At 56.6% G+C, this 23,435-nt stretch overlaps 1 protein-coding gene across 2 annotated transcripts in view; it reads right to left on the reverse strand.

Moving 5' to 3' along the window:
- Positions 1 to 6,235, reverse strand: part of BRF1 (BRF1 general transcription factor IIIB subunit) — a 57,890-nt gene extending 51,655 nt beyond the window's left edge. For both annotated transcript variants that reach the window (XM_045799306.2, XM_045799305.2), the window contains exon 1: positions 5,961 to 6,235. In XM_045799306.2, coding sequence (XP_045655262.1) covers positions 5,961 to 6,144 — 184 coding nt within the window. In that variant the 5' untranslated portion in view covers positions 6,145 to 6,235. The remainder of the gene's footprint in view (positions 1 to 5,960) is intronic.
- Positions 6,236 to 23,435: the final 17,200 nt, after the last annotated feature.

Here is a 23,435-nt window from a genome sequence, read left to right on the forward strand (position 1 = left end):
AGGCTCACTGGGCTGAGATCAGGGCTCTGCACCTCCTACCCTCTGGTTTTGGTGGCAGTGGCTTTTTACAACTCGAGGATCTTTACATGTGCAATCTTCTCACACGAGAACCACTGAGGAACGCCCTCTCACTCAGAGCACCTGAGCACGACAGCCACATCTTAGCCTGTTTGTTTCCAGCAACCCCCCCCCAACTTTTAATTTAGGAAAAGAGAAAAATCGCCATGTTGTCTTAATCACAATGGATATGTACTTTTAATAAATACTTGGACTACTGCATTAGAAAAAGGATAATGGGGCACCTGAGAGGCTCAGTCAGTTAAGCGTCTGCCTTCAGCTCAGATCATGATCTCAGGGTCCTGGGATCGAGCCCCGCGTCGGGCTCCCTGCTCAGCGGAGTCTGTTTCTCCCTCCACCTCTGCTGCTCCCCCTGCTTGTGCTCATTCTCCCTCTCTCTCTCTCTCTAGTGCTCACTTCCCCCTCTTTCTCAAGTAAATACAAACTTCAAAAAAAAAAAAAAAACAAAGAAAGAAAAGAAAAAGGACAATGAAATGGTGTGAACCCCACAAAGCCCTACCTTGCAGGAACAAGGACCCCAGGGGGCCTTCCTCCAGCCACCACTCCCTGCTTAGACACAGACAGAAGGTGGCCAGGGCAGATCACACAGAGATGCTATTTAAAGAAGAGTCGGGGGGCGCCTGGGTGGCTCAGTGGGTTGAGCATCTGCCTTCAGCTCAGATCAGGATCTCAGGGTCCTGGGATCAAGTCCCGTGTTGGGCTCCCTGCTCAGTGGAGAGTCTGCTTCTCCCTCTGCCTCTGCCCCTTCCCCCATTCATGATCTCTCTCTCTCTCTCAAATAAATAAAATCTTAAAAAAAAAAATGAAGAAGAGTGGGACTTCATTCTGGTTGAGTATTAAATGCAATCTCCTTATTCCTCAAAATCTCACAAAACCTCCAGAGGTCACCCTCCCCCACAAGCACCCCCCCCAGGACCCCCAGCCCTCTCCCGAGACCTCTACTTCCTGTTCCTGTGCTGTCCTTCCCTGCCTCTCCCTGAGGACCCAGCCACCCTTCCTGGGGTGGCTTCAACCCTGGGGGTGGTCTCCTGACCCCCCCCCGTCACACATGTGCACATTTGCCCCGTGCTCCCTGAGCTCCCTGTGCGTAGCCTCAGGGCATCAGGTGCTCCCAGGAGACACGGGGATCCTGTCCCCTCCACAGACTCGGTTCTCTGTGGCGAGGGGTGGGGGTCAAAGCCTGCTTTGCCAAGCTAAGGCAGACTCTTTTAGTCAGCAAACAGCACCCACCAGGATTTGGTTACAAGAGATAAAATCTGGAATGCATGCATGGATACTATAAAAAGTGCGCATTTAGCAAATCTCAGCCCATGAAAACCAGGAGGCTAAGGGTCCCATGAAGCACGAAAAAAGCTGAATTACCACCTCCAGTCACAACTGCCAGGAGAGGGTACTCTTGGCCTTCAGATCCCCTTCACGCTATTCCCTCTACTTCTGAAAACATGAGAAATTTTCTGTAAGAAGCTCTTGCAGCAAAAAAAGCACAAGCAGGGGCACCTGGGGGGCTCCGTCGTTAAGCGTCTGCCTTTGGCTCAGGGTGTGATCCTGGAGTCCCGGGATCGAGCCCCACATCAGGCTCCTCCTCTGCTGAGCCTGCTTCTTCCTCTCCCACTCCCCCTGCTTGTGTTCCCTCTCTCACTGGCTGTCTCTATCTCTGTCAAATGAGTAAATAAAATCTTAAAAAAAAAAAAGCACAAGCAGCTGGAAGGCACTGTGGAAGGTACACCCAGGCCAAGACCGCCCCCTCGTGGACGGCGGCAGAGGGCCCGATGCCACGCCCAGTGCCCCCGCTGCCTGCAGACCCTGGAACCGGAGGGGCACACGCAGGCCTGATCACTGGGAGCACGAGGACCAGAGCCAGCAGCACCGACACCTTGACACCAGGGAGAGGAGGGCCGGACTGCACACGTGTGTCCCCACGTCACCCACAGGCTCCGCCAACATGGGTTAGCACTTTAATAAGTTAAAGGGAGGGTTTCTGTCGCTGCTGTGTAAGCCCTTCTCCAGAGGGCCCTGGAAGTAGGCTCAGCAGTCCTGCAGCCGGGGTCCCCACGTGGACACAAGCCTCTTTGGGGCTCCTGAAAGACCCTGGACCAGGCCACAGGGTGCTGCGTCCCAGGACGCTGCCCAGACACGGATCTGGTGACACCGGGAGCGAAGCAGGGCAGCAGTGGAGACTTCCTTCCACCCGGCACAGCTCCGAAGAGCCTGTTTCGTGGGGATTAACACTCTGATTCAGGAAACCACGCAGTATGGAGCGTGGTAGATGGAGAAAGCTGCAAATGACATCTTAGAAAGAGCAGCCCTCTCACTCTGTGCCTCTGGCACAGAGTTCAGCCAACGTTTCCTGAGAACAGGCACTTTGGCCAGGACTCACAAGGCTTTGAGGGGCCACAGGACAGCAGCAGAGAGGCAGAACCCTCTACCTCTCAACTGGAGCTCGGCCAGGACACCATCCTGTGCTCAGAGGCCTAAGACACAGGGGGGCTGTGCCTGGGAAAGCCCCCGAGGGGCAGGGCACAGCTAGGCAGGTGGGTGCAGGTCCCACCATTCTTTAGGGCAGAGGGACCTTCCCCAGCAACAAGAGCAGCTCCCTCTCTTGGGCGCCCTCCCCGTCCAGGGTTGGGGGCTGCAAACCTTTCTCATTGTATTACGGCTGGGGGAGTTCATCCAACACGAATGTGTGGAAAGTACTTCACCGCTCCTATCTGTGACAACGCCAGTGCTTACAGACATCTTGACTAAAAGACGAAGTCTGTAGTCACGAAAGTTGTGACTACGGAAACCATGGCAAGTGCTCCCCGGGAGATAGAGGGAAGGACCCCAGGGGAACAGGAACCACAGGCTGCCTGGTGCCGGAGCTCCCTCTGCCTCTAGGCTGCGTCTCAGGGGAGCAGTGCTGACAACTCCAGGGGAGGGCCACAGGGGGGTCACCATCAACTACAGAGGGGACGCCCAGGGGAAGAGCTGCTGGCTCTGAGGCCTTCAGGGTGGACACATGGCCCAGGACGCTCACACGTACCTTGCTGGGAACCCTGCTCTGCCTTCCCGCTCCCCGACACACTTGGGGTGAGTCCCTCCCCAGGGGAGCAGCAGGACCCTTCTTCAGGACCCCACTAAGGCCCCAGTCAGTCCAGCTTTGCCCACTGACTTGCCACTCTGGCCACATCAAGCTGCATGCAGTCCTCACATACCCACCCGTCCTCTGCGCTGGCCGCCTTCCTCACACCTGTGCCCGCCAGCTGAAGGACTTGGCTCCAATGTCCCCAGTACCACTCACACCACCAATGGATGCTGGCCTCACATTCTGCTGGTCCAAGAACATCTTCCGGGGAATCGGGGACCAGAGCTCCTTGGCCCTGGAGGCCAGACCTGGCACACAACAGGTGCTCACCAGGAAAGGCCCCTGGACAGTCAGGGCCTCTGGCCACAAGGCCCTGGTGTCTAACTTACAGAGTCCCAGGTACACCCCTAAGCTGACGCAGTTCTCAAGGAATAAGAAAGAATGCCTAGGAAAGATAGTGAGCACAGGCCCCGGATGAGGGCAGCCCAGGGAGCAAGCTCAGCTTTCAGGGTGAGGCTAGAGCAAAGGAGGACCCGAGAAGAGCCAGCTGGCACATGGCCTCTGCCAGGGGCGCCAGAGTAACCCAAGTCAGAAGCCCGTGTGATCACTGCCCTGAGTGGGAAGGGACGAAGCCACCGGGGCAGAGGGCCGACTGAGGCCCCTCCCCTCTCCCAGGAGCAGTCGCCCTGCCAGGCTGGGAGCTAAGAACCCACCACACTTCTGCAGCGCTTCCCTGCGGGCCCCCCAGAGAACAAGCCCGTAGGACAGAGCCGGGCTGGGCTGGGGAAGCGTCTTCACACCCTTGAAATCACGCCCTCCAACAGCACCCGGCTGTGTGACCAAGCTCACTGCACACAGGAGGGAGCACATCACTCACGTCCCGGACTCTCGGGGTGTCCCTCCTCTACAGCCTGCTTCCCCAACTGCAGTGAGGGCAGGCGGCCGTCAGGTGAGGGGTGCACTCAGCACAGTGCCTTTCCACGGGAAATCCCTAAGAGTCAGCTCCTATGACCATCTGTTCTTACTGTGGTCCTTACCCTCTTTCCAGTGACTCGAGGGACAGTCTGACAATGTGTGACAAACCCACAACATGGTCTGCGGATTCTCCGCCCCAGCAGCCCAGGAAGCCGCCTCAGAAGAGCACGAACACCTGTGCCCTGTGTCAGAGATGATGGGGAGAGAGTGGGAGAGAGAAGCCAACGAGACCCAAAGCCAGTTCTTTGCTAAGATCAACTAAAGTGATAAACTTCCAGCAAGAGAGACAAAGGGAAGAAGAGTGAAGATGTGAAAGGAAGTGTGTGAATGGAGAACCAGGCATCACTAGAGACCCTGCAGACATCAAAAGGACAAGGAAACGGTACCAACAGCTCTGCAGGCATAAGTTCAGCAATTAGATCAAATGGACCAAATCCTCAAAACCACAAACTCACCCACGGAGAAGAAGGTAATCTAAAATATAACTATTACAACTATTAAAGATACTGAGTGTGTAGTTAAAAGCCTTCTGGAAAAAAACAAAACAAAACAAAACAAACACCTCTCGGCCCAGACGGCTACACTGGTAAATTCCACCAAACATTCAAGGAAGAAATAACACCAATTCCACACAGTCTCTTCCAAAAAAAAATAATAAATAAGGGAAGGGAGCATTTCCCAAAGCGTTCTTGGTATCGAAAGCAAAGACATACCCACATTCCACACAAGCACCTTCGGCAACATGTCAGCACGTCTAATCCAGCCGCACGTACAAGAACAGCTCTCCGCGATCAAGTGGGCTCACCCCAGAAGGAAAGGCAGCTCTATGGGCAAAAATCAGCCACGCAGACAGACTCCAGAAGAAAACCATGACTGTGTCAGATGATAGAGAAAAAGCCTTTAACAAAATTCAACAGCCACTCGTGATAAAAACTTTCAACAAACTAGGAGTAGAGAAGGAACTTCCTCAACTTTATGGACCAAAAACCTGTAGGTAATGTGGACACTGGAAACATACCGAACGCTTCCCCTAAGACTGGGAACAAGGCAAGCACGTCCGCTGTGAGGCACGAAAGAGAAACAAAAGGAAGAAATAAAACAGACCTTATTTATAAACAACATGACTGTCAAAATAGAAAATCCCGAAATGTAAAAACTCCCACAACTAGTAACTAAGTTTAGCGAAGTCGCAGGAAACAGGCCAACAACAGAAATCAACCGTATGGCCATAGACCAGCAATCAACCATGAAAGACGAGTATTTGAGAGCGCCGGCTGGGGCTGGCCGGAGCTGCTCGTAGCCCAGGTGGACGGCCCGCAGGAGCGAAACCGTGTTCGCACACAGGGCCACCGCCAGGCTTGCACGCTCGCTGTCCCTCGCCACCACAGTGACCCCCCCCTCAAAGCGCCTTCGCTCGACCTTCTCCATCGTCTGGAGGGCGCACGACCCGGCCCCCCGGGACCAAGTACTGCACCGGCGCCGTCCTGGGCCGAGTCACAGGCAGGGGCGAGGGGAGATGCCAGTCCCCCGAGGTGGGGACCCAGAGCGCATCCCGCGCCTGCTGCGCCTGGGGACAGGGCGCCCCGAAGAGCCGCTGTCGGCGATGTGGGGCTCCGGAACTTTTCTTTACGCTCGCTGCGCTGACAGCCCCGGGGCTGTGCCCGAGGGGCCCGTTTCACCGGAGGTCCACACACAGGGGGCCGGAGTGCGCCTGCTTCCCCCTCTTGTAAATTCCGTTATTAGTTCACCGGCCCGCCGGCCTCCCGCCCCACGGCCCGGCGCTGGGCACCACCTGGCTTCCCCCCGCTCCCGCGTCCCCCCGCGTCCCCCCGCGCGGACCCACCGTCCAGCGACACGAACTGGCCCACGGCCGACGAGCCGCCGCCGCTGTTCTCCACGAACTGCACCTCGGACACGATGATGTTGTCCTCGAGCACCGAGCCGCAGCCGGTGCACACGGCGTCGCCGCGCGCCGTGTCCAGCTCGATGTCCGTGCCGCCGCAGCCGCGGCACACGCGGCCCGTCATGCCGGCGGCTCCCGCGCGGGCCCGTCCGCCCGCCGCCCGCCCGCCGCCGGCCCCGGCCCGGGTCCGCCCGCCCGCGCGTCCGCCCGCCCGACTCTCGCGAGGCCGCCGCCGCCGCCGCCGCCGCCGCCGAGCCCGCCGATTCGCAGCGGCAGATTCGCCGCGCACGCCGCGGCCGCGCCGCCCGCAACGGTCGCGCCCGCGCGTCGGGGACGGGCACCGGAGCTGCGGCGCGGCCGCGAGGACTCGAACCCGCCACCTCCGGACGCGGGCGCCACTACCGGACCTCGGAACCACCCGGCGGTAGGCCTCGCTGGCTGCGCGCAGGCGTCAGCAGCGGGCGGGGCCAGGGCTGTGGGCGGGGCCAGGGCTGTGGGCGGGGCTTCGGTGGAGAGCGCCGCCGGCGACGGGACCGGGACCGGTGGGCGGGGCCGGGGCGGTGGGAGGGGCTCTGGGTGGGGGGGCGAGGCCGGGGACCAGAATCGGAGCTGTGGGCGGGGCTTTGGGCGGTGGGCGGGGTTTGGTGGGGAGAGCCGCCGGGGACTGGACCGGGAGTCGTGGGCGGGGCCAGGACGGAGGGCGGGGCCCAAGCATGTCTGGGGCGGGCCCGGCGGCGCAGGTGGCGAGTGGAGACCCCGGGCCCGGGCGCCCGCCCCTTCCCCGGAGCTTGCAGGCCCGCCTCGCGGCTCGCCCCGGCTCCCTGGCTTCCGCTTGCGCCCCCGGCCCCTGTCGTGTCGCCGCAGAAGTCCCCACTTGCTGACAGTGACGTGCGCAGCGCCGGTAGCCTTGGCAGTGACGTTTCTGTGCCCCCGACCCACGCACGCCCTCAAGCACTTGCAGGTGCCATCCCAGTCACCGCAATGCCCGTGGCGTCCCTGAGAACAGCCTGGAAAGAAAGGCGCAGGACCACGGTTTGTAAACGCTCCGAAGTTTCGCTGTAGGACGCGGCCGGGGCTCAAACCATCAGAGTTGGAAATACACAAGCCGTTCCTGAGTCCCTTCGTAAAGCCGGTTTAATCCCAATCAAAATGTCAACGAGGTTTTCGAATAATCTGGAAAGCTGATTCCCAGAGTCATCTGCAGGAGAGCGTTCACAAGCATAGTCCAGACGATTTTTAAATTAAAAAAAAAAAACAAAACTGAAGGAGAGGAAAACTGTCCTTTTGCATATCAAAATATTCTATCAAATTACAGGCGTTAGAACCACGTGACCTTTGTACACGGACGGACAAATGCACAAGTACAATAAAAGCAGCAAACCCCACTGCACACGACAGTTCAGGGGCCTCAAGCCACTAAGGAAAAGACAGACTCTTGCCTGCTAGCATTCTCCTTCCCTTAGAGTAGGAGAGGGTAAATTGAGCCCCAGCCTCACACTGTTCTAAAAATAAATCCCAAGTAGCACTCCGAGCTAAAAGTCAAAGCAAGACGCAGCAGACAGAACTGAGCACTTAAGAGCATAGCTCAGTTTCCAGTAGCTGTGCGTTGTGAGAGTGGGTGGCTGGCGTCTGAGCCCCTGCCTGGTGTGAGGTCTCCAGCTCTCCAGCACCGGCCCTCACCACGGACGTGGGCCCCAAGCCCATGCAGCTGAAACCGTGCCTGAGTCCTAACAGTGTGCAAAGCCACCTAAGGGGCGAGAGCCAGAACTTACCTGCTTTGATAAGCTTAAACTAGGGGCTTTTCTTCATAAAAATATTTCATGACTAAAAACAGGAGCAACGTGGGAAAACAGTCGGGCAAAGTCCCCCAGCCGCACCAAAGTCTAGCACGTTCCCATCCTGCCTGCCGGGCTCACCTCTCCTCATTTGTTGCACTTGTCTTCTTTGGATGTTGTGAGACACACAGCCCTGGGGGGCTCGAACTCATCCCCCTGTCTCCCTACCTGGAGGTGAGCACTCCCCAGCCCGGGCGCGTCTCCACCCCAAGAGGATTTATACTCCCTATAAGCTGTGGTTTTGAATGTTTGTAAAATGTACACAAATCTCCCCAAATCGAGCCTTCTACATGTCCCTTCTCTCCCTCCCAGTGTTGCTGAGATTCCCTTACCCTGAGACCTTCTTTTCCACCACGGCGGAGTCGACGGTCGAAACCACAGGGGATTTTTGGACGCATCTCTTGCTTAGGAAACTGAGGTTGTTCCAGGGGTGAGCCTTGTGTTTGTGGGCCCCCAGCGTGTGGGCGTTCCCCACGAGGACCCCAGGGGAGCATCGGGGAGTAGGGAGTATGCACACACCCCCACGCGGTGTCGTAATTGCTAGTTGCTGCCTGACAAATTACCACAAAGCTTGGCAGCTTAAAATAACAAACATCTGTCCTCTCCCGCCATTTCTCAGGGTCAGGGATCCGGGAGAGCCTAGCGGGGCGGCTGCGGCTCGGGGTCTCCCGTAAGGTTGCAGTCACTCTGACTCGGCCACACCCGGCGCTGCAGGCTCCTGGGAGGGGAGGGCCGGTGCCAAGCCCCCGCTGCTGCCAGTGTGGACGGGACACACCTAGGCCGGGGGGCGGGAGGGGAATACTCACCCGTGAAAGGACAGACGGACGCTAAGCTAAGGGGACAGGGCATCGGACGAGCCCAAGACGGCAGCTGCAGAGCCAGGGAAGCACCCAGAGTGCCCTTCTACCCAGCCACCTGTCCTGCGCACCTGCAGAGAGGAGGGGAGGCCATCCCAGGCGTGGGTGGGACTCCCCATCGGCAGGAGCCCCAGAATGGGAGCAGTGGGCCTCCAGAGAGAGGGGTCCAGCCGACCCCGAGAGGCCTCCTGTGGGGAGCTCTTGGGAGCAGGGAGAGGAGTGGGTGTCGTCCCTGCTGGGCCCTGTGCGGGGAGGGGGGAGGGCGTCTGGAGGGGAGCCCCCCCTCTGGGGCCTGGCTGCAGACGTGTCAGGCCCAGATGCACAGCCCCGAGGAGGGGGACGGTGAGAGGGCACAGGGGCATCCCCACAGCGTGGGGTCAGGTGAGGGGCCAGGGAGCAGCTGGGCCGTAGGACCAGGAGACTGGGGACAGGGGCCGGCAGCAGTAGCCGGCCCCCCATACGAAATTGAAGGTTGGCAGTCCTTGCCATTAAGGACCTTTAAGACATCCTTCCATTGTCTTCCTGCTCCCATCATTTCTGTCCAAAAACTCTGCGTTGGCTCTTTCTGTTGCCCCCTAAGGATAATGTACCAGTTTTTCCTGGATGCTTTTACATTTTGATTTTGAGCAGTTTTATTAGGATATTCCTGGGTGTATTTTCTTTGTATTTATGCTAATTAAAATTCATAGAGTGTCTTAAATCTATCGTTTTTGTTTTTCGTCTGTTTTTTTTTTTTTTTTAATTCTTGGCCAGTATCGTTCAAATAGTGCTTCTGAGCCATCCTCTGTCGGCCCTCTGCTTCCGGCACTCCGCTCCCTATCTTTACTCCACGGTCGCCCTCCGCCCTTCCCCCTGGGCATTTTCTGCTCACCCAGGCTCCGCTTCACAAATCCCCTCTTCTGCGCTCTGTAATCTGCTGTTAAGACCATCTCTGTGATTGTCGATTTGGATTATTTTGGATTTCACTTCTCCAGCATCCATCTGGTACTTTCTCTTTAGATGTCAGTTCCCTGGTGAAATGCTCCGTTTCTTCCTGTTTGTTTTCTTGCATGTACCAATCACATTTAAAGTTCATTGCAGTGATTCTCTTATGGGGTGACCCAGGGTTCATGTCGACTGTTGATTCTCGGTTCACGGGACCCTGTTTCCTGGCACACCTGACCGTTTCGGGATAAATGATGATCACCCTGCTGGAAAACATTGAGGCTCTGGGAGATGCTTTGCTATTCAGAGAGAATTCATTTCTAGTCTGTCAGTCAAATAGGGTAGGGGCGGCTCTTTGATACAATCGGCACTGATAGGACTCCGAGCTTTGTTTCAGGCTTTGGGAGGGTGCTCTGTTTCCTGGTTTGCAGGCATTGCCTTTTAGGGGCCAAACCCCGAGTCCGAAGAGTCAACAGGGACCCGGGACCCTGCAGGGCAAGACTTGAACTCCACCTTCCTGAGACTTCCCAGACCTCTGCTTGCCGCTTCCCCCCTTGCCTTTTATTTGGGTCTTTCTAAATTTCTCCCCAAAAATGCTTTCGGGTTTTGTTTACAGCTTTATTGAGATATAACAGGCATGCAGTAGCCACGCATAATAAAGTGTATAACTTGATGAGTTTCCCTTCTGGTTTCTTCTCTGGCACGGGGGTTATTTGGTAACTTTGATCAGGGCTGACACCCATCAGCACCACAGACACAACGAGCAAAATGTTTGCTCCTGCCCCGGTGGTCACGTCCGCGAGTCTAGAACTGGCCGTTTTTGTCTTCTGTCTCTGGTCTCCAGAGGCTTATCAATGTGACCGACTCTCTCCAAGAACCATATTGGATGTATTGATTTTCTTTATTGTTTTTCTGTGTTCTATTTCACAGATTTCTACTCTGACATTTATTCCATTCTCCCCGCTGCTTAAGTGGGGTTTAATTAGTTCTTTTCCTGCCTGGTTTTGTCGTGGGGAGACGAGCTCATCGACAGTTCCCTTCCTCTGCGACACAGGCCGCGTAGTGCTAGATGTCGGCCTCCAAGGGTTCCTTCAGCAAATCCCACAAATTTCGACATGTCCGGTTTTCATTTCATTCAATCTGCAATTCTTTCTAATCCCACTCTCGACTCCTTCTTGGACCCAAGGGTTATTTGGAAGCCCCGTTGTTTAGTTTGGGGAATGGGATCTGGGGGTGTCTCAAATCTCTCTCTTACTGCTTCCTAGGCGCACTGCTCTCTCCGTGCACGGCTGCATCAGTCCTCGCGGCAACACTCTGCTGCAGGTCCCGTTCTCTGCAGGGAACCCCTGATAACCTGAGGGGTGACAGCCCCGAACTCACGGCCAACAGGGGACAAAGCTAGAATCCAGCCTGCATCCGCGTGGCTGCTAAATCCTAGTCTCCCCCGGTACACCGGACGGGCTCACAGGGAAGCTCCTGGAGGCAGACGCGTGCAAGGCCCTGGGGCCTCCTGGGCGCAGGGCAGGCCTGGGGTTTCACTAAACAAAGGGGAAAGGGGTGGGGATGACGGCACCCCCCAGGGCAAGAGGTCTGAAGAGTGCGGCTGGTTTGGGGGTTGGGGAGAAGTGGGTGCTGTCCGGGCCAAGAAAACTTTTTTTTTTTTTTTGCAGATTTCATTTATTCATTTGAGAGAGAGACAGAGAGAGTGAGAGAGAGCACAAGCAGGGGGAACAGCAGGCAGAGGAACAAGCAGACCCCCTGCGAAGCAGGGAGCCCAATGTGGGACTCGATCCCAGGACCCTGGGATCGTGACCTGAGCCGAAGGCAGACGCTTCACTGACTGAGCCACCCAGGCGCCCCTGGGCCAAGAAGCCTTTGCTCAGAGGGACCACAGGGCGGAGTGAGCCACCCCAAGGTGGAGTGAGGGTACGAAGGCCAGAGTCAGTGTGGAGGGAGAATGTAGGGATGCTGCCCCCTTGAGACACCTGTCAGGCCCCTGGGGGACCCCGGCCGCGAGAACACAGAAGATGCTCACTGAACACCTAGGACGGACTACCTGTCCTGACAAGCGTGGGCAGACAGAGGGCACTACGCCCACCCCCAAGCACCCACGAGGGCTCCCGCGTGAGCAGGTTAGGGAATGGAAGTCAGGCCCCGGGAAGGGTAAGCCATGCTCTCCAGTCAACTGTGACAAGGGCCCTGGGTTTTCTCTGCTCTGTCTGACTCCAGGAACACATGAGCAGACAGGCCGGGCCCACTGGGGGCTCAGGGCACGGCCATTTCCTAGAGGGACCCCAGAAAGCAGTGTGACCATCAGACGGGAAAGACACCAGCTTTAATCGAAGCTGACGCACCCCAGAGACAAAGCAGAAAGGATTTCCTTACCTCGGGGCCTGGGAAACAGCCTAGCCAGCGGGGTTCCAGGGCCAGGGGAACGATGAGGCCCCATAAACTGCCCACTCCTCGTGGCTTTCTGTATTCGTCATGCTGTTTTTTTAATTTTCTATATTTTACGATGCTTTGATGTCTTGTGACCATGCAGACCCAGGGTCAGCTCATTCCTCGAGACAGCAAACAGCTGGCCTGAGCTCTCCTTTGATACACACACCAACCAACCCCAGACAGACCCGGTCTCCCCATGCCATCCCTCTCCTGCAGTCCGGGACATGATCCCCCACCCCGGAGGACCCCAGGGCCAGCTTCCAGACCACTAGAGGCCACCCCTCCACCCCAGAGACCGATCCTAAGGCTCCCATGACCTTGCCTTTCTACCCGGTGCACGGCCACGGGCCAGCTCTCCAAGCTCCCCTCTCCAGTCTGCATAATAGGGGTGATGGCACCTCCATGCTAGCATTGTGGGAACACTAGGGGGAGCAACCAATATCCTACGGACAGTAGTTTTGTTTGCAGACAGCTCAGAACACACCTCCCTGACCGTGAGGCTTGGTGGGGCTCAGTCCGTCCTCCTCCACGGAAGCCGAGGGCCAGGGCACACATTCCATGTCCAGACCCAGCACGGCCACCCCACCTCTGACACTCAAAGCAAGAACTGGGGCTCTTGGGATGTCCTGATGTCTCCAAGCCTCGGCTGAACCCAAGGACCCCAACACACGTCCCAAGAAGGGAAGGACCCGGGGAGAGGGGACATCACAGTGGTGACACAGCCCCTGAACCAGGGTCATTCTGGATTGGACAGGTGAGCACGCAACGTTAGTCAGTAGAACGGCTGGATCTATATTTGCAAACTCCCAGTCTACTGCAAAATTTAAAATTATGTACAAACACGTGACTCCTGGCCCAAAGGGTACGACACCCAGTAGTTACCTGCCGAATGGACAGGATCTCCTCTGGGCTGGCCCCGCCTCACAAAGCGCACGCCCGTCCCTCCACCCTGTGCAGGCAGCCCACCGACCAATTCCCTCTTGTCCCTCCACTGACCAAACCTGTCAGGGTGACTTCCACCCATTTGTAGTGTCTGGAAGTTTCCAGGAGACGTTCTGCATCCGTGTGACTCCGTGCTGCTCTGCAGACGTGTGCTGCAGACCAGTGCCTCCAGCACACAGCTCCACATCCAGACGCTCGCATGGCCCGTGTGTGCGCGTGTGCGCACGTGTGTGTGCGTGTGCGTGCGTGTGTGTGTGCGTGCGCGTGTGTGCGTGTGCGCACGTGCGCGTGCGTGTGCGTGTGTGGCCTTCTGCGCTGTGTCTCCTCCTCCCGAATTTTCTTTCTCTCCTGGGCACTGTCAGTTTCCAGCCCTGAGCTGGCTCGTACTCCTCTCTCCTCCTGCCGCAGCCCCGAGTGCCATCGAGTCGCGGGCAGGCTTCTTCCCCATGGCTCTTCGCCTGGACCCCACAGCCTCCGCCAGGCCAAGCAGGGCAGCGACCCCCGCAGGTGCTGCCAGCGTCCCATGCCCTGTGTCCCACAGGCTGTGAAAAGTGCGTGTCACTCAGGTCCTGCTTGCTCAGAACTGTGCGGTTCCCTCCCACCTCGGCCCTGCTACGGCGCCAAACCCAGCCTCCTGGGCCCACCTCCAGCCCACCCACCTTCACTTCTTTGACTTAAGAAATACTGTTGCCTGGACGCCTGGGGAGCTCAGTCGGTTGGGCCTCTGTCTCCGGCTCAGGCCATGGTCCCAGGGATCGAGTCCCACCCCCGGCTCCTTGCTCAGCAGGGAGTCTGCTTCTCCCTCTACTCCTCCCCCAGCTCACGATCTCTCTCTCTCTCTGACAACTTAAAAAAAAAAAAAAAGAAAAAGGAAATCCTGTTGCCTTCAGATCACCATGGTCATTTTTAGCTAATTGTAAAACATTAGGAAAATGAAGAAAGCCGTAAGGAAAACCAGACACCAGCTCCACACCCACCTGAGCAGCCGTGTGTCGGGCGGGTGGTTCGGAGGCAGTGCGGACGCTGAGCTCCCACCTTCCACCAAGTGCCGGCGAGCTCCCTCCGCTGACGTCTGTGGTACGGCCTCACTGCTTCCCCTTCTTTTCCGACGTTTACCTGCTGTAGTGGCTGATGGTGACACGGTTTCCATTGTGGGAAACACAGAGAAATATTCAAGTCTAAACACAATGGCGGCCCTTATTCTCAGGGCAGAGAACAGCCCGGGGAGGAGGCAGGAGGCTGTCCGCGGGTGCTTCTTGGACGCACTACTCCTGAGCCGAGGGCGTGCTGTGTTCGGCTGTGCAGGCTGACGTTCACACGCTGATATGCAGCGAGCGCCTCCCCACCGTGGAACAACTGCGTGGGCCTCCGTTCTCCTGGCGACTCCACTCCGCGGGCAGACGTGCCATCCCTGATACTGACACTTAGACGTTCCTCTCCCCGAGTTCTGCTCTTTGAAATGTGGCACGCACCTGTTCCCCATCCCCGTTGATGTTCCCGGTTTCGCCTGAAGATGCCGCGAGACGTCTATGAGCCCGAGACCCAAGGCTGAGCCGCTTGACAGGGGCTGCGCGGTCCAGCCCTCGAGAGGCCGCGCGGGCACCCAACCTGCACAGAGAACGAGCGGGAAGGACACCTGCCGTGAGCAAACTGAGACACCACGGTGTCCTGGTGACCTGAGGTCCACGTTTCGTCCACGTTCATCCGTATCCAGGAGCCAATGAAACACGCATCTTGTTTTAACTCGTAGCTCCTAATGCTGGAGCCGATGGGCAATGCAATGTTTCATCCAACGTCTTGTCTGAATCTTCTGCTTTTCTGAACTTTTTGCGCTGGGACCTTTTAACTGCCTCATAGATTTGCACGCTTCCCTTTGATATTGGGGTGTTACCCTGGAGAGACAGCATTCTTGCTTGTTGTGGGAGCAGGTGGCGGGCGGGGGCCCTTTGTGCAGTTTCCAGGCCTGGGAGGAGCCCCAGCCTGACGGCATGCGACGCCCGGCCAGCAGTCGGCTTGGTCTGCTGGCTTCTGATGACTGAGCTTGTATTATTTTCCTCTATTTTTAGTACACAATTTGTACATGTCCATTGCAGAGAAAATTGGAAATAAAGATAAGCAAAACGGAGAAACTAAATCGAGTGAATTCCCACCATGGAGGTCACTTCTTACCACGTTGGTTCATTTCCAACCTGAAAGTACGTCTTCCGTGTGCTACATTGCTTACACGTAAATGTCTGTCCCACCTGTGCACCTGTGCACGCCTTTGTCGGCCAGACAGGATCGCATCGAGTGTTCTATTTTTAGCCACCTGCAAACGTGCCATTTCTCACGGCTGTGGCACGTTTGCCAGCGTGGCTGTGCCGCGGGACCTAACCACGCCCTACTCTGTGACCCTGGACAGTCAGTCTCAGGAGCCGCGCCGGCTGGGTCTCTAGACTTACGCTGCTCCCCACTGGTCTGATGGTGACCTTGGGGTCACCGACAAGCATCACTGCGCGGTGCTGCCACCGCAGGGTCTTCTCCTGACCTGCCCTCCGGCAGTTCCTCCGCGGCCTGATGCAACTGCTCCAGGGCGCTGGCACCCATCCCCCGCCCCCCGGCGCAGGCGCAGGGTCCCTGGTGTTCAACCCCCCGCAATCTGACGAGGAGGACAGGAGCACCTCGCGTGTGGGAATCCTCGCCCGTGACTTCCAGCCGGTCCACACCATCTGCAGGGGCGCCCTTCCCGGCCTTTGCACTGTTTCCATCCATTCGCGGGAGGCTGTCATGTGCTCGGGGTCACAAACATGCTTCTCCCGTTCGCCGTCTAACTTTGCTGATGGTGGTTTTGTCCGCGGACACATCTGACACCTGCAGGCTCTCCGCCAGGAATGTCCTTGGGTGCGTCTACACTGAGACACCCCCGGCGTCTCAGGGTGGCTTTGCTGTGCTTGAGGCCTCTCCTGCCTCACCGCAGGTCTGTCTGGGTTTCCTGCTGGTGTTTTGTGGGGGAAGGCTGAAACTCGATCTTCCTGCCGGCGGCCTGAGGAGGGTGGTGACGATAAGCTCTAACTTCACCTGGTGCACAGCCTGGAGTGTGACTGATCACGTGGCAAGCTCCAGCACCAACACTAGTTCCAAGGGTCCACGCACCCCTGTGTTTATAGCGGCAACATCTACCATAGCCAAACCGTGGAAGCTCCTGAGTGTCCACGGGCACGTGAGGGGGTAAGGAAGAGATGGTCTGTATGTACAATGGAAGGTTATTCAGTCGTAAAAAGAGTGAAATCTTGCCATTTGCAACAACACAGATCAGACAGAACTGGAGGGTGTTATGCTGAATGAAATAAGCCAGTCAGAGAAAGACAAATACTGTATGATTTCACTCAAATGTGGAATTTAAGAAACAAGACAAATGAATTAAAAATGAGACAAACAGAAAAGGCCGACTGTTAGCTATAGCAAAGAAACAGACGGTTGGCGGAGGGGAGGCGGGGGGGACGGGTGAAACAGGGGAAGGATGAAGAGAGCGCTTACCGTGATGAGCAGTGAGTACGTAGAGAACTGTAGCATCAGTGTGTCACAGTGGAGCCTGACATACGACACAGTATGTTAATGCAGTATACTGGAACGAAAATAAAATACAGATAAAAATTAGGGGGAAGAACAGTGACAGCATGGCATCTAGACTGGACAGGAAGAAGAGCACAGAATCTAAATGTAGAAAGTCCCAAAGGGTCCCCGTAGAAACTACCAGAACCACCATCCTTGGAACCTTTGGTTGAGCAAGGAGTTCGTGGATCTGGCACCAAAAGCATAAAGGGACCAGCTGACTAATTGACCTTCATCAAAATTTGAGACTTTGCTTTTCAAAAAACAGCATTAATAAGACGAAAATACAAGTCACAAATCGGAGAAGTATTTGCAAATTACAAATCTGGTGGATAGCTCATATCCAGAGTATACAAAGAACTCTTACAACTCAATCATTCAAGTAGAAACAACCCAATTAAAAGATTTGAGTAGACATTTCAGCAAAGAAGACACACAAAGGGCCAGGCAGCACAGGAAGAGACCCTCCAGTCATCACGCGTTAGGGAAACGCACGTCCAGCCACAAGGAGACACCGTTCTGCACTCAGCAGTGTAACGGAAACGACGGGCAGTGAGGGCGGCTGAGCATGTGGGGAGACAAGAGCCCTCACCCGTACCTGCTGAAAATGGAAAGTGCTGGGGATCCCGGGCGGCTCAGGCGGTGAGGCGTCTGCCTTCGGCTTGGGTCATGATCTCAGGGTCCTGGGGTCGAGCCCCACGTCAGCCTCCCTGCTCAGCGGGAAGTCTGCTTCTCCCTCTGCCTCTGCCTCTCCCCCTGCTCATGCTCTCTCTCTCTCAATAAATAAAATCTTTAAAAACAATGGAAAACGGTGAAGTTACTCTGGAAAAAGACTTTGGCCATTTCATAAAGTCTTAAAAGGATCTTTACAAGTTTCTCTAAGCGTCTCACTTGTCAAGAGCTACCATACTACATGACTCTTCTCCCGGGAACCTGTCCAAGAGAACTGAAGGCCTAGGTCCACACCAACACTTGTACGTGGACGTGCATGGCGGCATCACCCCTAACATAGCCCCATCTGGGAGCAACGGAATGTCCACCAGCTGCTGAATGCACAGACTAAAGGCGGCACATCTCCACAACGCAATGGCACGTGGCCGGCCACAGAAAGAACACAGCACCCCAGGCCTGCGTGAAGGAACCTCCGGACCCCCGTGCTAGGTGAAAGAGGTCACCTGCAGGAGCTCACATACAGTATCCTTCTGTTTGTGTGAAATGCCCGGAAGAGGCCAGTCTGTAGAGGCAGAAAGCAGACCATGGTTGTCAGGGGCCGGAGACAGGACAGGACATGACTGCAAATGGGCACAAGGGAGTTTGGGGGTGCCGAGAACAGTCCCAAATTGGTGGTGATGGCTGTACAACTTTACAGTTACTAAAATCACTTAATTATACTCTAAATGGGTGGATTTTGTTGTATGTTCTCAAGCAGGCTCCACACCCAGCGTGGAGCCCCACACAGGGCCTGATCCCACAACCCTGAGATCATGACCCGAGCTGAGATCAAGTCGGACACTCAACCGACGGAGCCGCCCAGGCGCCCCATGGATTCTGTCACGTTAACTCTACCTCAATAAAGCTGTTAAAAACCCCACCAAGGATGGGACGCCTGGGTGGCTCCGTCGGTTAGGCGTCCTGCTGTTGATCTCGGCTCAGACCTTGATCTCAGGGTCGTGGGAACGAGCCCTACCTTGGGCTCTGCCCTGGGCATGGCGCCTACTTAAAAAAATCCATGAAGGACAACATTTCCATCGTGCCGGGACTGGCGTTCGATCGGGGCTCAGCAGGCTGGATCCAGCTGCCGTGCGGCCCCGTGGTAGGAAGGTCACGCGGGGCCCTCCGCCCTCGCTCACCTACCACGTCTGTACCAGTGCAGGGTGGCTGGCTTCCAACGGTCAGCGGGGAGACAGAGTCAGTCGGCTCGGGCCGCCATAAGAGACGGGGCACCTGGAACTCCAGTCTGTTTCTCACAGCTCCAGAGGCTGGAAGCCTGAGGTCAAGGTGCTGCCAGTGAGGCCCCTGGGGAGCCACTGCCTCGGAGAAGGCTGCCTTCCTGCCCTGTGCTCACACGGCAGGGAGAGACAGAGAATGAGGGACAGAGATAGACACAGAGGCAGGGAGAGAGGAGGAGCTGGGGGGAGGGAGAGCGCCTGTGAGCAGGGTGCCTGTTCCGACCAGCCTTGAGAGCCATGCAGGCCACATCCACTGCAGCTGCCCCTGGCCTGCAGGAGAGGAGGAACGGGTGGTCATTGGCTGGAGGACCCAGGGGCCTCGGGAAGGGGTGAGAGCCACCAGACAGTCCAAAGTTAGGAAGACCTGGTGGTGGACGGAGTGGCTGTACAGAGGCCGTGGTCTGTGCAGACATAAAGTCCGGGGGGGGGGAAGAGCGCGCTCCCCACCCCCCACAGTGCCCTGTCTACGTCCCTCCTTCCTGGGCACAACTGCCATCATCAGAGGACTTTTTTCTGTGAAACACAGGGGTGTCCTTTGCACGTTTTCCCTTGGGAGCTGGAGGAGGGGCCCATGGTGCGGGATCTTGGATCTCGGGAGGCGCATTTGAGGTCGTGCGTTTGGGGGCAAGGATAACTCCGGAAGGGTGCTCGCCACAGGAGGAGGGGACGCGCTCTTCTCCCACACGCTTGCTCGGCAAGGACCACAGGCGCCACCCGGCCGTCTTTGTTTCACGGCCTTTGTCTTTTGTTCTGGGAAGTGGAGCATCTGCCACTGTGTTCAACGCTCTTTTCAACATCGGTTTCCTGGTTTGTTTGCAGGGGAGGATTTGTTTGCAGGGGAGAAGCCCCAGAATGTAGGACATCACCTGCGCGGCGGGAGCTCTGGCGGCTGGCGACAAGACCTGAGAGGCACCCTCTTGTGGGACAAGCCACCTGGCTGTTGCCACGGAGAAAGCAGTGACTCCAGTCCCGGGTGTTTGCCAGTGTCTAGACGCTCCCACATGGCCAGCTCAGGCCGCGCATGCACCGGCCCCGACCGTGAGCTCAGGGAGCGTGGCAAGCCGCGTTTTCACCAGTGGATGCCCCAGACACAAACACATCAGGAGCGCAGAGCGTCCTAAAATGCCTTGCACCTAGTAGCGTGAGTTCAGAGTGGTTATTACCTTTCATTTTCATAGCGGTTATTTGATTGTAAATTCATATGATTTAATTTTTAATAGTGGCTGTAAAACGGGGGTCGTATCTTTTGCAGATTTTTCTACTTGGTTCTCTTTGTTCCTTACTGATTTCCAAGACCTCTTTATGTGTTAAAAAATTATTCTTTTGGGGCGCCTGGGTGGCACAGAAGTTAAGCGTCTGCCTTCGGCTCAGGGCGTGATCCCGGCGTTATGGGATCGAGCCCCACATCAGGCTCCTCCGCTATGAGCCTGCTTCTTCCTCTCCCACTCCCCCTGCTTGTGTTCCCGCTCTCGCTGGCTGTCTCTATCTCTGTCAAATAAATAAATAAAATCTTTAAAAAAAATTATTCTTTTGATCTATCGTTTGCATTTTTTCCAAGTTTGTGGTCTTTTTGGCTTTTTTTTTAGGAACATAGACAAGATTATGAATCTCATCTTTTAGCGCTTTGTGGTTTGCTTGTAAAAACCCTCCTCAGTAAAAAAAAATACGGACTACTCTTTCTAACTTTTTCTAGAGCCTTTATAGTTTCACGTTTCATGATTAAATTCTTGCTCCGTCTGGAATTTATTTTGGTGTAAAAAGTGAGGTAAAGATTAAGGTTTTACAAAAAGAGTCCAGCCTGTTGTCCCCATACCATTTTTGGGGTAACCCATCTTTCCCTGATAATCCCCGTGCTGTGCAGCTGTCAGCACCCCCTCGGTTCCTGAGTGCCTGAGGTGCGACCCGGGCTCTCAGCCCCCCCCACGCCCCCGCTGGTCCCTACCTCGTGACACCAGTCACTCCATCCTTAGGGTCAGGCAGCCCCTCCTCCCTCTTCCCTTGCAAAAGCGTCCTGGCCATACGCTCACATCCAGCGTTGCACGTCCATCTGAGAATTAATGTGACTATATCCAAATCGACATTTTGGCGTAGATCACAGTCCAAGTTCAAGTCAGGAGCGAGTAAACCTCTCTTATCTGCCTCAGTAGAATTTTAACACTTTCTAACTTTGACAACATTTGTTCCCAGGTGTTTTGTTTTTCTTTCCCAGCTTCCCTGCTATTTTCCACCTGCCAGTGTTCTGGGTGTAGGGGTGCCACGCGCTGCTCACCGTCTCCTCTGTGAGCTCTTTCTCACCCACTTGGCCATTCCACAGATGCGCGTGGAGCTACTCCCACTACCAAGGGGGGCCTCTGTGTGAACGGGCTCCCTTGTGTCTGGGCTTCCGGGCAGGTCAGCCTTCACGGGCCGCTCGGCGCCCTCCATGCTGCTCCCTCTTCCAGGTTTCTATGACTTCCCCTTCCCGGTCCCTTCTTGCCCTGTCTGGGCTTCCCTTACACCCGCCCCCAGGTGGGTGTTTGCCAGAAGGACGTTTCCAGATACACTGTGGTCTTCATCAACATTGCATTATTAACAGGCCCATTAAGTCCATCATCGCCTGCCTACTGGGTGCAGCTCGCCTCCCCTTTGTCCGCCCCCGCCCCCGTCACTCCTGCCGTGAGCAACACGGTGGCCGCCATCTTCCTCTGCACCGCACACCCCCGTCTTCCTCGTCGAGCCTGTGCGCCAGTTAACACCCTTGCCACCTACAATCATGCCCATCCCTTCCCTGCCTCCCCTCTGTCCACGCCCCCCCAGGGTCTCCTCCACCCACTTTTGCCCCCATAGTCCGTGCTCCCCAGAACAAGCAGGGGTGCCTTAGAAGCAGGAAGCAGGCGGCCTCTCCCCGCTTTGGAAAGCCTTGTGGAGGCAGCACCCTTCAGAGGGGAGTAAAGCCCCCGACCGTGGCTGATGGGCTCCTCCCTGCCCGCCTCTCTGCCCGTCTCCTGCAGAGCCAGGGCGACACCAGCTCTGGCTGTGGGCCTCCTCGCTCCACGTCGGCTCTGCCGTCTTGCTCACAGCACTGCCCCAACGCCCCGCTGCTCCGAGGGGTCCTGTTGGTGGCAGGGCCTCTGCAGTCATCCCTTCTCTTTTGTTCCAGAACTCTGGGTGAGTATATCATTAGCCTTCATACCTGTCTCCACATTCTCTACCTCTCTTCTGTAATTCCCATTAGCGCGGCCATCTGGTGATTTCCCGTTCCGCCGTCCGCAGAACCAAGTCTGCTACCGTAGCCCATCCACCGAGCTCTGCGAACCCTGCTGACTACACCCCCACCATCTGCAAGCTCAGGGCTTCTGTGTCAGCTGACCATTCACGTTCTTCGTCGGGGAGAATGCGAGCCCCACGAGGGTGAGAACTGTCCTGCGGTTTCTTTCCTGTATTCTCGAGGTTTGAAACTGGCTTGATCATCATCTATTTAGTGAACAAATGAGCAAATATCTGAGCCTTTGGCCTCAACCCTGTGAGGATTACCTGGAACGTGCTGGAGGTTCCTGAGGGAACCGGTAGCTTCTGAAGCAGTGGCTCAGCAGCCGTGGTTAATGGGGCTGGAATACCCACAGGCGGACAACTGGGAGTGCTCGTAAGCTGAGTCCGCACACCCTCTGCAGCTCATGCACCCAGTGCCCACACCCCTGCTGCACTCCTGGAGCATCTCAGACGTGCCCGGGGGCTAGCAGCCTGCCTTCCACTCACACCATCCCCCGTGTGCCTGCCCTGTGTCAGGAAGCTGCCTGGGCCCCTGGCGATGACGGTTCCTCTCCCTGTAGGAGGCTGGCCTCCCTGGCCACTCCTGGAGACCTGCTGTGCCTTCTGTGCAAGGAGTTTCTGTGCCTACCTCAGCAGTGGGGGCTGGGGCACACCCCTGTTCCGCCCAGGGCGGTGGATGCGACACAGGCCACGTGCTGGAGTGTCAGACCTACTCTTCTGACAGGAGCAGAGACTAGACAACACTGGTTCCAGCGAGGGCAGCCTCCTCAGCCTGGCTCCCGGAAGGAAGAGAAGGCCGGCACAGCTGCAGGCTGGAGCAGGCAGAGGCCATGCACCTCACCCGCGCCCGGGCCAACAGGAGGCCCCGGCCACCTAGCGGACAGGCTGAACCGCCCCGACAGTGCACAGGAGCTTACCGGCCTCCCCACCTGAGCACAGCCGAGGTTTGGCGCCTGCACGCCATCTGTTGCTAACTGTGCCCCTGAGCCTGTGGGTCTCCTGCTGGGAAGATGCATGCCCAGTTCCTGCACCCAGGGGAGCCCAGCAGTCCCACACCCACAGGGGAACCTCTTGCCAGCAGGGGCCACACCTGCCTGATGCCTCACCATGTCCCCACACCTGGGGTGTATAACCTTGGTCAGGCCAAATAGATGGATGAGTTTCCAAAGAGTCAGCGGGTCCGTAGGGCCCACCTAGAAATGCCAGAGCCCCAACCTGCAGGCAGCGAGGCTCTCAGCGATGGTGGGTGGGGCCTGGGTCAAAGGGGCTTTGAACCTGACCTCCTCCCACCTGCAATACAGCGGGAGTCCATTGCACCAGCTGGAAACCTGAGGCTTTAATTCATTTTAAAAACGGTGGCAGGCCAGGAAAGGTCTGGCCAAGACAGTCAGGTCCTCAGGAAAGGTCGTCAGGGAGCCCTCCTGGGTTCCAGGATTCTGGACAGCCCCTTCTCAGGGATCCCTCCCCAACCACACCCAGTCCAGAGAAATTCCTCTTGAACTAAGTTCCTGCCTTAAAGAAACAGCCGCCAGAAAGCAGGTACGCTGCCCACACTTAGGGTGAGTGTGTGTGTGTGTGTGTGTGTGTGTAAGACCACGCCAGGCTTGTGTGGAGGGGTGTCCCCAC

The sequence above is a fragment of the Ursus americanus genome, chromosome 26 (assembly GCF_024610735.1).
Source record: "Ursus americanus isolate L20-20 chromosome 26, mUrsAme1.1.p, whole genome shotgun sequence".
In the NCBI taxonomy this organism is placed as follows: domain Eukaryota; kingdom Metazoa; phylum Chordata; class Mammalia; order Carnivora; family Ursidae; genus Ursus; species Ursus americanus.